This window comes from Lissotriton vulgaris, chromosome 4_1 (assembly GCF_964263255.1).
Source record: "Lissotriton vulgaris chromosome 4_1, aLisVul1.2, whole genome shotgun sequence".
NCBI classification, from domain to species: domain Eukaryota; kingdom Metazoa; phylum Chordata; class Amphibia; order Caudata; family Salamandridae; genus Lissotriton; species Lissotriton vulgaris.
Window position 1 is genome coordinate 1450215103 of NC_141691.1, and position 13905 is coordinate 1450229007.

At 42.3% G+C, this 13905-nt stretch overlaps 1 protein-coding gene across 1 annotated transcript in view; it reads right to left on the bottom strand.

Annotated features, from left to right (window-relative positions):
• LOC147724093 (desmocollin-2-like) overlaps positions 1-13905 on the bottom strand; it is a 125678-nt gene that overhangs the window by 21177 nt on the left and 90596 nt on the right. The window contains exon 14 of the mRNA XM_086965673.1: positions 4737-4867. Within this exon, the coding sequence (XP_086821799.1) occupies positions 4737-4867 (131 nt within the window). The remainder of the gene's footprint in view (positions 1-4736; positions 4868-13905) is intronic.

A 13905-nucleotide genomic window follows, 5' to 3' on the forward strand; every position in this document is an offset into this window, starting at 1 on the left:
ATTTGCAAGTTGCTATACTTTGACACATTATTAAATTGAGTGGCAAGTGAAAGGTAAATATTGACAATGACCCTCTACTTCTGGGCTGATTTATTGAGGGTGAATGAGTTGCTAAGACGTAATACAATTTACAGGTGGAATATGGCACTGAGAATTTGAACCCAACATCAGTAATTGGGTGACCAACTACTTTGAGGACACGCCTCATCGCACTAGTATAAATTAAAGCTCATTAAAGCTTTATTAATTAAGTTGGTGATTTGTGGAGTAACATGCCCTATATGTATCCTATGTTTTTAAAAAGGGTGCGCAAGCAAAGAACACAAGCCCAGTGGGCACTCTTGGAATAGTCTGATGGGCAAATGCCTAGCAGCAGTGAAATACTGGCCCAATGTAACATTTAAAATTGTGGCTATTAGGAAAGATTCAGACACCTTATGTGGTCAAGATGTTCACAAGTTCGGATCTCATCAAGGTTAACTCAGTTTCTCATCTTTCTGATGTCTTAAAATAAGTCTCTCATCTTTCTGATGTTTTAAAATAAGTATCATTAAATCTGGTAAAGGTAACACCTGTTATTGCACTGACTAGTAGCAGTAAGTACTCTATTATTAGGTGCAAGATAAGAAAAATCGTTGAATATTATTTTTATGTATTCATTTTTGTTTTTGCTGTTATTTTTGTTTTTTTATTTGCAGAGCATTTTTCATTTACCTTTGCCAGAAATACTTCTGCATTTAAAAAAAATATTTTTCTTATCTTTGGCACTATAATGTGTAAAGATTCTGGTAACTTAAATAACAGTTTATTCATTCATCATCATTTCATGGCATGCCTTCCCGAAATAGGTTTTAGGTCTTGTCTAAGCAGTAAGCCTGGGCAGAGCTCACGGAGTTTCACCCTGCAGAATTCTGCGGGGTTACCAAAAAACTCTGGCGAATTCCACGTAGTTCTGCGAGCATGCAGAGTTACCGGATCTGAATTGAAAGGTAACCTAAACACAGTGTCCTGCATCAAACACTCTTGAAACAACAGCTCATCAGAAGGCAAATCCATATCTCCTGAGCTGTTCATACTAGGTGAGACAACTCAGACAGCTGTGAGCGCATGGTGCCCTTGCTCCAGGCTCTACACCAATGCCATGACTCAGTATTGCTTTAACAATCATTTGAATGTCCCCTTCATGCAGCAACAACCCACGCTGAAGCTATACCTCTGAAGTGTGTGTGGTGCTATACAAAACGCCCATTAAATAAAAGGAGAAAGCGAGATGTCGTTTCAGACTGGTTTTACCGCTGCTGGTAGTAGCGTTGGACCGAACCTGTTCCATGGACGTAAGAGAGACAGACTGCCAGAGACAGCTACTACAAACAGATTATACCCTATGGTTATTCTCCTTTATCGAGACCAAGAGACAGAAAGACACATGGTCAATACTAAACATAGGTGACAGGGTATAGACAGAGAGGTGTCCTGCACCTGCTAGGAGACAGTGAGAAACTGACAGCACAGGCAGTCAGACGCACAATTCATATTTAACAGAAGGAAGTCTTCTCAACTGTAGCAGAAAAATAATACAAGCAAGGAAGGCATTACACTTTAACAGAGTTACGGGACATGCAAGTATTGCAATTTGCATTTGTGGCCTAGGAAGCATATGTGGATTGCTGATAGTAGAGAACATTATCCTTTCGCATGGCGTTCCTGAATGAAGCCTCGAGTGATCGCTAGCGAAGCCCTCAGTGTTGAACATTCTGTGCATGAACCATTAATGTGTTGTGCTGATTTCTAAAGACGTATCTCCCTATGCACAAACATTTATTTTGACTGAAAACCTGAGGGAACACAGAAAGTTGAATTTACCACCCACAGCACACATAATACAATAATACAGCACTCTGAATAGTAGCTCCCCCCATAACCTTTCGCAGCCACCACTTACTAGTTCATGCCCTTTTGAGCCCAGGATGGTCTACAGCACATCCTGCAGCCAAAGTGCCATGCTGATGTTACAGCCAGAGCTGCTTGCTGATGAAATCTTTTATGGCTAGAGCTGCTTGTGTCCGAGCTACCTCAGCCTTCAGATTGAGACTGAGAACATTCACTGCAATGTGACATGGCTAAGTGAACTAGGGGTTTCAGCCGGGCTGGTCGCTTTGCATGGGTTGCTTGGAACGGAGTAATAAGCGGCCACTGGCCAACTTCAACACATGCTGCCTTGGATGAGAAAAGGAGGGAAGCATGTTGCTGGCATTTCCAAAACACAGTCTAACATGCTGCTTGCTGTCACCTCCCGATTAGCTGAAGGTTTCAGCTTTGTGACACCATCATCTATCACTAGAGTGTATCAAGTGTATGGTTGTACTGTAGCTATATAAGTAGGAGAACACAATGCGGGAGAGTCGGGACTGGAATCAGGTACCGGTAAACTCCGCTACGTGGTCATTGTGGAGTTTGTAATGAACTCCACGTTCCTAGCGTAACACAGAGTGGTTAAAACTCTGCCAGCAGAGTTGTTTGCCACTTAACACCACTACGCAGTACATGCCCTATCTCTTCGAGACATGCTGTATCTGGAATATGGGCTTTAAGCACAGTCCATCTTTTTAATTTGCTCCTTTGACTATTCTTTGGTAAATGCCTTTTTTTTGTTGGTTAATTTGCTTACTAGTCCCTTCTTTTCTACTGTTGTAACCTCCCATGAGGACTGCCCCTGTTACATGTGCCCTTACTCTTCATGTTTTATTACAGTTTATGAAGCACTCTTTTTTGCTTGCATTGGCTGGTGCTCAGCTGATGGCTGTGTTTCTCTTCATCAGCGCACGCCACGCCCGCTGATTTATTTTCATCTCTCCTGTTGGGGTGCCCTCTGTCCTACCACCACCACCTCTCACCCGTTGCTTGCCTCGGCTCTGAGTGGTTGCAGTGAAAGGGGAGAGAAGAAAGGTGGCCCCACCTCTCGTTGGCTGCTTTTTTATCGAATGTTGGTGTGTTTGCAGTCCAGAGCTTGGGGGAACTACCTTGATACTTCAGATTGTCAAGCAATGGCTCGCACCAGGACAGCATCGGGATTTGTGTGTGTCAGAAAATCTCTCATTGTATGTGGCTCACATAAGGCTTGGGCCTGGATGCCCCCACAGGTAAACAAATGCCTCCCCTTCTCTGAGTGGGAAGCGTGCGCTTCACTGTATAATATAAGCTCGGGACATATGGAAAGTGATTTGTTTTATGAGCATGACAATCCAGTTTGCAGTGGGAGGGTTGGTCCCAATTAAAGGGTCTGAGCTTGAAGTCCTCCCTCTTTTTTTCCTCCTTCTTTTTAATGGGGATTCGGCTTGTTTAGAACTTGTGCCCTGGACATAAGGATTCACTTTTGTTTTAAGCCGCCAAGAGAGCTTTATATCTTTGTGCATATGATATATAGCACCCAGAGGCTGGGCCCCTCATTTGTGCTTTACGTGCAGTCCTCGGTGGACTCCGGCGGACAGCACTGCTGCCCGGGCATTGAGCGCATTCAAAGAGAGGTGACCTGGCATGTCTGAGAATCCACACATGGGTGTTTACTACTAGACGTTGTTGGGCATGCATGACCTGTTCTGCACGCCTTCAACTGGGATGACCGCGCTGCCCCACTGTGGCTACGTAGCTGCAGACAATCGTGGGCCACTTCAAAGAAAGCCTGCTCTCCTATTCAAGAAAGCACTCCAAAGTGGGTGTGATTGATAGGGGCCTGGCAGCTTTGGAATCAGGAGGACTGCTTTTAATCCCTGGTTCCCCATAACAAAACTGTGTGACCACAGCCAAATCATTCTATCCAACAGTAACCCAGTCCCTTACATACAGGCATTCACCAATGATGTGACCACCAACATGATGTGCTTTCTGGAAAAGCAACAACAAGAAATGCCACTACCGACAGGGTCTTCTGCGCACCACTTTCAGTATGCCACTGTCTGAATGACAAAGGGGCATTCTGAAAAAAATCCTAAAACAGTAGATGTTGCAACACCCAGGATAATGTGCTGTGTGGCTAAATACGTATAAAGTCCCACTGGCGAGACCGATTGCATTGCAAATACGTGTTCACATCAAATGCAAGTGGCTGTCCTATTTTAAGCAACTGGTCTGACTTTTAGAAAATGCCTGTCTGTGCTGATCAGGCAGATATGTGGGACTAGTAACTGCGCAGTCTTTGGTTCGGTAGACTAGGATACATAAAGTTTCCGATTTTGGAAATAACACTTACAAACACAATATGTCCTCAAATCATGACCACAGAATAAAAAAATTCAGAATTCGAGGAAATATTTTGATGCCATAGAAAAGTGACAAGTATGACAAATGTTACCCTATTCTTATAAGTTGCTGTTGGAGCATATGTGTTCCCAGTTGACGGAGTAAAGTGTGGGCACTGGCAATGCTTGAAAAACATTCCTTAGTATGTGCTTATACATTTTCTCAATGCCTTTTTTTAATAATAAAGCAACCTAACCATAGCCACATATTTATTTTAGGCAAATGTGCAAAACTGGACAAGTTAGTACATTTAAAAAAATCTAGTTCCAGGATTTGTGGAGGAAATTACTTTTCCATATGAAAATATTTTTGCAAAAGACAATAAAAACTTCAGCCACATTTACACCTTAAGAATTAGGTGAATCCGTGCAAAATCTACAATTGGTTGTTTCTTTATTTGTGAATCACACATTTATGGTACACATTTTTAGAAAACTCACCATTACTTCTTCCCCTGGAGCTTCAGTGTTAGAAACAATTAAATTTTGTTGTGCCAAATCATCAGGAAAGCCCTTATTTGAGTGTTTTCCTCCTGCAGCATCACCACCACAGAAGCATGAGAGCAGCAAACCTACAATAAAGTAACGTACACAATCAGAACCGTTGAGCTTTCCCTTTGTGACTTAGGACTACAGTAGTCAGTGAAAAGGTTTAATCATAACAAATCCTTCATAAAAAATAATATAACATTGTGCTCAGTAAACCATACTCCATTAGCTTGGTGAATGTGGAGTCCTTTCTTTACATAGACAGGCAAAAACCATAGAAGCAAAGATAGCACCACACTCCGCAAAATAATTCCCACTAAAATGATTCCACGAGCATTAAATTACTGTTTACACAACAGAAACAGAAGTAGATTTGACTTCCGTTTCATAATTTTAACATTTCAGCTTTAGAATGATTTCAAACTGTGACTATACCAGGCATATATTCATTTAAAAAGTCGTGCATTCTGTTAATCTCTTAGGTGCTGCGCCTATTCCAACGGCCGACGGCACCACTACCTCAGGAGTGCTGCCGTCGGCCGTTGGACGTTCGAACCTCACCTGCGCAATGGAACGTTCAGCACTGGAGCTGGACGTTCCATAGCTGCTAAGAGGTTAAGGAAAATAAAAATGGCCATCTGCAAATTAGTACCCAAAATTGCTGCTGCTCATTCTACTCATCTCATCTAATAAAAAATCTAAACAGAAGAGAAAAACAGAGGGCCTTTTTGAGAGAAAAGACCCACCTCTGTATTGATGAGATGTGTTTACAAGGTGAGCAAGTGCTCAGAAGATAATACAAATCTGAAGTCTAAACAGAGAATGATTGAGAGAGAAAAAAATGTGTGGTGTATTTCCAAGTTGGGCTTTCCTTCAGAATAACACTTTTCCTGAAATCTTAGTCAGTCACGTTCGTCCCTTCATACTTGACAGATAGGGTGGACTAACTTGCTTGGATAAACAGACACAAAGCTTCCATAACTCTGCCGTATATGTCATATTAGGATCTATGGGTTTCATATATGACGGATCAGAGATGAACATGAAACCCAATATTTTTCTCTTCTTAACAGATACAGTTATTAGTACCAGAACAAAATACCTGTTTGATAGGATTTGCAGAAATCTTGATCTGTGTAAACTAAAGAAATAGGATTCCCTTTGTGAATCTAACAGAATTACTTTGAATGTAGATATGGACAGCTGTACTCCATTACTGCATTTGCAAGATACCAACTATGCAGCCCCTGAACGTAGCATGCAGTAGTCATGGAATGCTGTGTTTCTCATCATATACCTGCAGACCTCAGTCTAAATTTACATAGTGGAAGTTGACTCTCAAGACAACTTACACTTTATATATGGGATAAAGTCTCCCCTGCCATATATTATCACCTTCGCTGCGGCGGCTATTCCGCCGCATGCGCTAAGGGGGCGGGGGGGCCGCGCGGTGGGCACATGCTGGTGACGGAACCGCTCCGTCACCAGCAGCGGTTGAGCTGTGCTAATGACGGAGCGGTTCCATCATGGCCCCACCCGCTCAATAGAACGCCCAGCGCAGGCGCGGAATCCGCGCCGCGCAGGCGCGTCGGGCGGGCCATGACGGAACCGCTCCGTCATCAGCACAACACCACCGCGGCTGATGACGGAGCAGTTTCGTCATCAGCACGGAAAAGGTTAAAAGGATATTGAAAGTCGTTTCAAAAGCTATATTCGGTTTGTAAAGTACAACCATATAAGCAATCATTAAAATACAGTAGTATTGATGCCAGCCCACATTAAATTCACAAAAATTTCAAAGCAACCTAAATGGCTTTATATACAACATAAGCTAATAAAATTTGTGCAAAATCGCAATAAGTGCCATATGCTCTCTATATTACATATTATGCAAATGCCGCCATACAGTATCTTGTGTAGTTCATTTACATTTCATACAAATTTTCCAAAGTGACATGTGCCAACAAATAATACATTATGTGCAAATTTCGCCATAAAGTGCCATATGCCAACAATATGCATTTTGTGCACATTTTGCAAAAGGTGCCATGTGCTACTAATACTAAATTATATAAAATTATAACATTATAACCTATGTTTACTGTATAAGTTATTAGGTGTAAGACACATAAACAAAGACTTTCACCAAAAGTTTATAAAGTGCTAACGTGCTATCTTAATTGATTGAATCAAGGCAAGAAAATGTATAAACTCAGAGGACAATGGATTTCCTAGCAGCTATGCATTTTAGAATGTAAGAAGCAACATAAAAACAAATATCTGGGCCTTCCAGAGAAAACATTAACTTCATAGCATTTTTGGTGGATCGAACCTTGTATTTTAAAAAGATAGGTTTCAAATAAAATTTCCTTATAAAAGAGTAAAATTTACAAAACATTAAAAAATGACAGCAACTTTGTTTAGATATGTTATCACATGGGCATACAAAATTAGTACCTATTTCCATAGTCGGAAAAGCCACAAGGTGGTGAACAATTCCAAACCTAAGTCGTGTTAGTACGAAGCGATGTGAAGTTCTTGTCACTTCTTTTAAGTATGTCTGAAAGCCGAGTCCAAGATTTAGTTGATGGTAGAATACAAGGGTAGGTTGTTCCCCAATCAGTCTCCTTCGGGCCTCCCTTGAGCTAAGACAGTTACTTTTAGCTCCTTTTTTGGTATCGATGCTGCATACTCTGGTTCCACATAGATGTTACAAATAAACAAGAGACTGTACCAGTGGTGGATAAATCTTAACCAGGGAATACGGAAACAATGGTCCAACTTCAAGCAATCTTTAATAATAGACTGTGTAAATACGGTTTCATTTTTGGAACAAATAGATCGCCATAATAGCAAGGGGCGTAGGGCAGCTAAATCTGAGATGTAGTTGATTCCCACTTCCTGATGTATTAATTCAGTGGAAGCCGATGTTGGTACACTCAGTAAACGTTTAAGAAAAGTATTTATCGTGCTGAATAGTTTTCTCACAATTATGACCCCAAACTCCTGCCCCATATAGTGCAGAGGATACACACATAGCATTATAAATTGCCACCATATCTTTTAGTCTTCGGTCCCCCAGTTTTGTAGAAAATCTAAAAATACTGTTAATGTTCCTACACATTTTATAGTGCACATTTTCATTTTCGTGTGACCATTTCCCATTCCCTGCAAATGTTACACCCAAGTAGCAAAACAAATTGACCGACTGAACTTTAGTGTTATCTACATAAAAATTCCTAGTTGACTTGACTTGACTTTCCTCCCACATGTCATAACAAAGGTCTTCGATTTATTAATTAAAAGTTTTCTCCCATTAATAAACAATACAAAATTATTAATAAGTCTCTGGAGGCTGATTGGGGTACGTGATAATAAAACAGCATCATCTGCATATAACAAAATTGGTACAACTTTTCCGTCTATCAATGGGGCATCCGCAGGTATCTGTCTTACTGTTGCGTCGACTTGATTAATAAATAGTGAAAACAAAAGTGGGGCCAACATGCAAGCCTGGCGGATGCCTCTCCTTACATTAAAAGGAGGGATACACTCGCCAGCAGGCCCGTAGCGCACTCTGCTAGATAACCTCTCATAAACCCTTGCTAAAAAGTAAACAATTTCCTTAGGGGCTGCAGAGTCAAGTAATGTAGGCCACAAAATTGAATGGTCCACGAGGTCAAAAGCACTACTCAAATCTGCAAAGCATAAAAACATGTTGCCCTCTTTCGCTGATGTGTACTTGTTAATGAGAAGGTCAAGATTGATGGACTGCTCCAGGGTTCCTAGGCCCTTTCTAAACCCATATTGAGCTTGCAATAAAATATTTTTATCTGAAGCCCAGGTTTCCAACCTTTTTATCAGAATCCTGCTCATAACCTTTGATAGAAGAATCCAACAATGATATTGGACTGTAATTACATGCTTCTGATTTCAAACCTTTTTTAAAAAGAGGAATCATTAATGACTGGACGGAAATTGACCCAGTGCAGCGGCATTAAAAATCCTAGCTAAAATCAGGGCCCACATTTTCATTTCACTTTTGTACAAATCAACCGGCACCCCATCGGGGCCCGGTGCTTTGCCCCCCTTACTATTAGCTAGCACTTCATACACTTCTTCTACATTGATTAGCAAGGATAGTGTAGGCCATGTGGAATCATTAATTAGCGATAAGTCTAAAACCACCCTATCTGGATTAAAAATATTTGTAAAATGTTCGATCCATGCATTACAGTTTACGTACGAAGTTAGTTCAGGTACGCAATCGTTCTTTAAGAAGGGGCTGTTTATCATCTCCCAAAACAATTTGCTGTTATTTGTATCTGCTGCTAGGCTAAGTTTATTCCAAGCTTCCGCCTGAAGTTCTCTTTTTTGGGCTTCGATAGTTAGTTTGTAAGTATAGCGTAAGTCTCAAATGTGCATTATATTTCGTGGTTTGGTGCCTGAGGTCTGTTTCAGACAGTGTAAGGCTTGAGTACAGTTTTTGTCAAACCATCCAGCATGCACCTGTTTTGTTGCACTATTGTTTCCAGTTAGTAAACCTTCTATTGTTATGTTTATCTTAAAAAAGCTAGAAATCAATGTGTTTGAATTGCCTCATCACTAAGACAGTGATCTATTTCTCGACAACATATTATTACCACGTCCCTTTGTATCTATTGGGGGTTGACACCAGCCCATTTTATCCCCATGCCATTGGGTCTTATAGGGGCAATATTGGAAAAGCAAACACTATTATTGGGTAGTTTGTTTCCCCAACATAACAAGGATATAGAGATACTTTTGTGATCACTTACGGCCTGTTCTGTAATCCATAAGTTGGAATAATCACTATTACAAGAAATCAGGATGAAATCAATGTTGGTAGCAGCATTCCTACCAGTGAAGGTTGGGCATTTAATATGTCCCCTTCTCATGGTGCAGCTTAATAATTCAAGATCTAGTTCCGGAATTAGGGTATTTAAAGCAGTACCATAATCACGTGGGGGAAATACATGTGATCAGTGTTATCATCAACATCAAAACCCTTCATAAATCCACATGTCTTAGTTTGGGCCAGTGGGCATGCTTGGATATTGAAATAGCCGACCCAAAGGGTGATGTCTAACTTACTTGACAGTGCCAACAACCTTTCGATTTCTTTCCCAATGCCTGCACAGTAAACCCCCTACTTTTATCTAAAATATTATTATAATAATTAACTAAAACCAAATCTTTGTCCCTATGGAAGTGAAGCCGCATCACCTGACTACGAGTATCCACTGTTGTGCAGCTTTTAATTTTACATATGGTTAGTTTATTAGATACAAGAAGCAAAAGTCCACCCTTTGCTCTGCCTGCCACAGAGTTGACAGCATTTAAACTGTACGAGGTATAGCCCTCTACGAAAATCGGTTCTCTACACCATGTTTCCTGCAGGCATAAAATATCATAGTCTGAGGTGATGAAATCCCTCCAGAAAGGTGTATCTAGTTTCTTGTTAAGGCCTGCAATATTCCATGTAACAATGGTGTAACCTTCATTTGAGTTGTCAATTACAGGCTTGCATAGGGGGGTAACTAAGCTCTCCTTGTGGGAAATATCAAGCGTTTCCCCAGTTGTTTTTGTCGGGGTTTCTGTTTCCTCCCTTGCGAGTATACTATTTGTTTCACTAGTAATAATATTGGCTATTTCAATGTAGGGTTTCCTACAGTCTTGTAACGTTAGTGAAAAAGATGGCCGGACCTCTGATGCTACCCCAACAGCATCCTTCTGCAAGATCCCTGATAGATTATATTTCTGAGCTGTACCATGGCTTAACATGAGTCAATCGTTGTCCTCTAGGGAATTTAATGCTTGAGATCTATTGTAAATAGGGAAAGTGATACAAGATGGAGGTATTAATAATGATGACATTTTTGGGGGAAAATTAGAGTTGCAATTTAAGCTGTCATAGTTATTAGTCACCATCAGGTGTCTGTAGAAATACCTTAAGGGCAAAGGAGTCGCATTGTACTCCCAAGTAGGGGCCCTTGCTAGGGTATTCCGCGCCCACCCCAGAGTTCTTAAGTTAATGATTATGCAGTCGCCCTCAAAATTTTTCGGGGGGGGACCAATACCCCCACCCTTTGAGTTAACAGTATCTGTTCGCCCCACCCATTGGGAAGCCACAATTGTTAGACAGCCAGTGTACAGTTTTATTCTTAAGTATTTCGTGGTTTTCTGTCTGGTCTTTCCGTAGTTTTGGCACATTCACAAGGACCGCTACGTAGGCATCACATTCAGGCAGAAGATTAATAAATGCTGGCATCTTATTTATAGTGAGCGGCTTAGGGTCTAAATAGCCTGATTTAGTAGCTTCTATTGGGATTAATTTCTCCCTTTGATTCGAGTCGAAGTTAGATTCAGTGGTCAGTGTTACTCTATTTGGCATGGACTGTTCCTTAGATATTACTTTGGAACCTAGATGTTCTATTGGTGGCCTCTCTATGTAAGCATTGCTCATTTTAGGTACCGATGGAGTGCTGCTACTATCCAGGGTAATTACCTCGCTGTTTTTATCACTATTTGCGTCTAACCTGGACATGCCTTTCTGAGTCCTCATGCTGATTTTTTCAAGATTACCACTTAACTTTTTGACTTCCCTAGCTAAATTATCAACCCTGTCATGGAGTGGCCTAAGCAGTTGCAGAGACAGATGAAGAGTGGGGAGAAAGGGCTAGGGTAGATAGTCTAGGTGTATTAGAAATGCAGGGAATGCTCTTAATCGATGTTAATCAGACCATCAATTAAAACAGTTACATCTGTATGAATGTCAGCTAGCACAGAAATGCACGGTCTGTATTCATTAGAGAAAGTAAGCACTTCGCTTACGCTGACCTGATCTCCTAGCACGAGGCTTGGCCCCCTGGATCGACGCCTCTCAGTTCTGTCAATTTCCTCAGTAAGGGCACTAACTGCTTTTACTAAGTATATATCTATAGTGTTGCACGTATTTTCCATCAGTGGTTTGGCACGTCTCCTTGCCATTAAAAGGGTTGAACATTTCTCAAACCACAATATAAAAACTTAGCTAAAAAAAAGTGGTTGTATAGACCTGAGGCAGCAATAATAGTTTGCAGTTAACAGTTAGCAAGCCTTACCCCAGTAGCACCACTTCAATACTTTTTAGTGTCCACAACCAGTCCGTTCCAAAGATTTTAGGGGGGTGGCCCAGCCCAGCCTCCTCCGGCCTCTGACGGCCTAAGACGGTCCCGCCCTTGTCCCGGGCTTCGCCCGCGCGCGTCCCTGAGGGCCGGGACGGTTTTGTGGGCCTCTGGCGCCCTACAGACGTGTCACTCGCGCCGCGCGAGGTCCCCTGAGAGATGGAGTTCTGGGCCTCGCTGTTCTGCTCCCCCTCGGAGCGTCTGCGAAGGTTGCGGTGTGTAAAGGCTGGCTGTCTGGTGTTGGAGGGCAGTGCTGGCTCTTGCTAGAGCCCCCAGAAGTGGATGCTGGCAGCCATTCCCCTCATGGCTGGACCAGGTAAGTCCGCGTCCAGCGCTGCGGGAGGGCCGGGCCAGTTTTGTGGGCCTCTGGCGCCCTACAGACGAGTCACTACTGCCGCGCCGCGTGAGGCCCCCTGGGAGATGGAGTCCTGGGCCTCATGGTTCTGCTCTCCCTCGGAGCTGCTGCGAAGGTTGCGGGCGTGAAGGCTGGCTGGCTGGCATTGGAGGGCAATGCTGTCTCTCGCTAGAGCCCCCAGAAGTGGATGCTGACGGCCGTTCCCCTCACGGCTGGACCAGGTAAGTCCGCGTGAAAGTCAAAAAAGACTTCTGTGACCATATAGAGAAATGGAGGCGGAGTTCCTTTAGAAGGTCATGAAACTCTGGGTTTTGGCATCTGACTATTGATTTGCAACCATGGTAAAGGTCACAAACAATTGATATGCACCCTTTTGAGAGGTTAGGAAGTTGGCCCACCCCTTTCATGCCATTTTTTTTCTTTACGAGTTGCAAGGAATAGCAATGTGGACATACCAAGTTGCAGATCCATTTGTGACTCATTATGCCATTTTAGTACATTGTGAATTTGGTTTCTGCTTTCACAAAGCCCTACAATTCTGAGAACCACAAACTTTGCAAGTGCAAAACTATTTTATACATCTCGCCATAGTTTTAACTTGGAGTGTATTAACATCAAGTATTACCAAAGAAGAGTGTTTAGCAATACGTATGCTTGTCATGCAATGATTATTTTCATCATTGGTTCCTGCATATTGAGCTAGTTGCTAAAATTAAGAGTTTCTGTGCTTTATTACTGGGGGATAATTCACTCCCCCTACTTTTTCATTGGCCCTTTTGAGAGCATTTCCATTCTCTAAAAGGAAAATGCCACACCTCAAATCCCTCTGCTTCACAAACTAATTGCAGCCTTGCTTTGCCTTTGCTCCAACTGTCATGTTCTACCTTTGCTCTTCCTTTATCTTCTCTGCCACATTCTAACATTCTGCTCTTGCTTGCCCTGGAACCTACTCTTGCCTTCTACACAGGGGTGTTTTTTTCCATTAGGGCTCTGGGGCTACGCACCTTGGAAATTCCTACTCATTTAGCACACAAAATATTAAACAGACTGATTTATTTAGAGATACAATCATATCTCCAAACAGTTCAATGTATTTAAGGTTGTGCTGTCTGTCCCAGGCTGCTCGCTCTGCCTCACTCTGAAGCAGGAGACGGAAGACAGGCAATAAATCAACTATCTGCACTGTGGAGCACAACGCAGGGCTTACCATTCTAAAGCCCTTCATTGGCATTTTAGTCAATGGTGCTATCCACTGTAGGCCAGTGATGCAGTCAGTTTCACGGTTTTGGGCATCGCAGTCTGCATCCCTGTGGGAGGACAGCCGTCTGTTATTCACAGATATAGATCTCTCCCTTTCCTATTGACTTGGTGCCTGGTCCTCGGTAATGGTGTAAGTGTTATACGCCACAGTGTGTATTTCTTGTGGATCTGTTTGGGTATGCATAGGTTACCAATCAAACGGATTCTAGATCTGTTTCCACAATTCCCATTTGGAGTCAGGATTGTCATGTTCTGAGGTTGCACATTCTACCTCTTACCATGCCAGGTTAGGGGTACAGATGGTGCGCTTTGAGGTAGC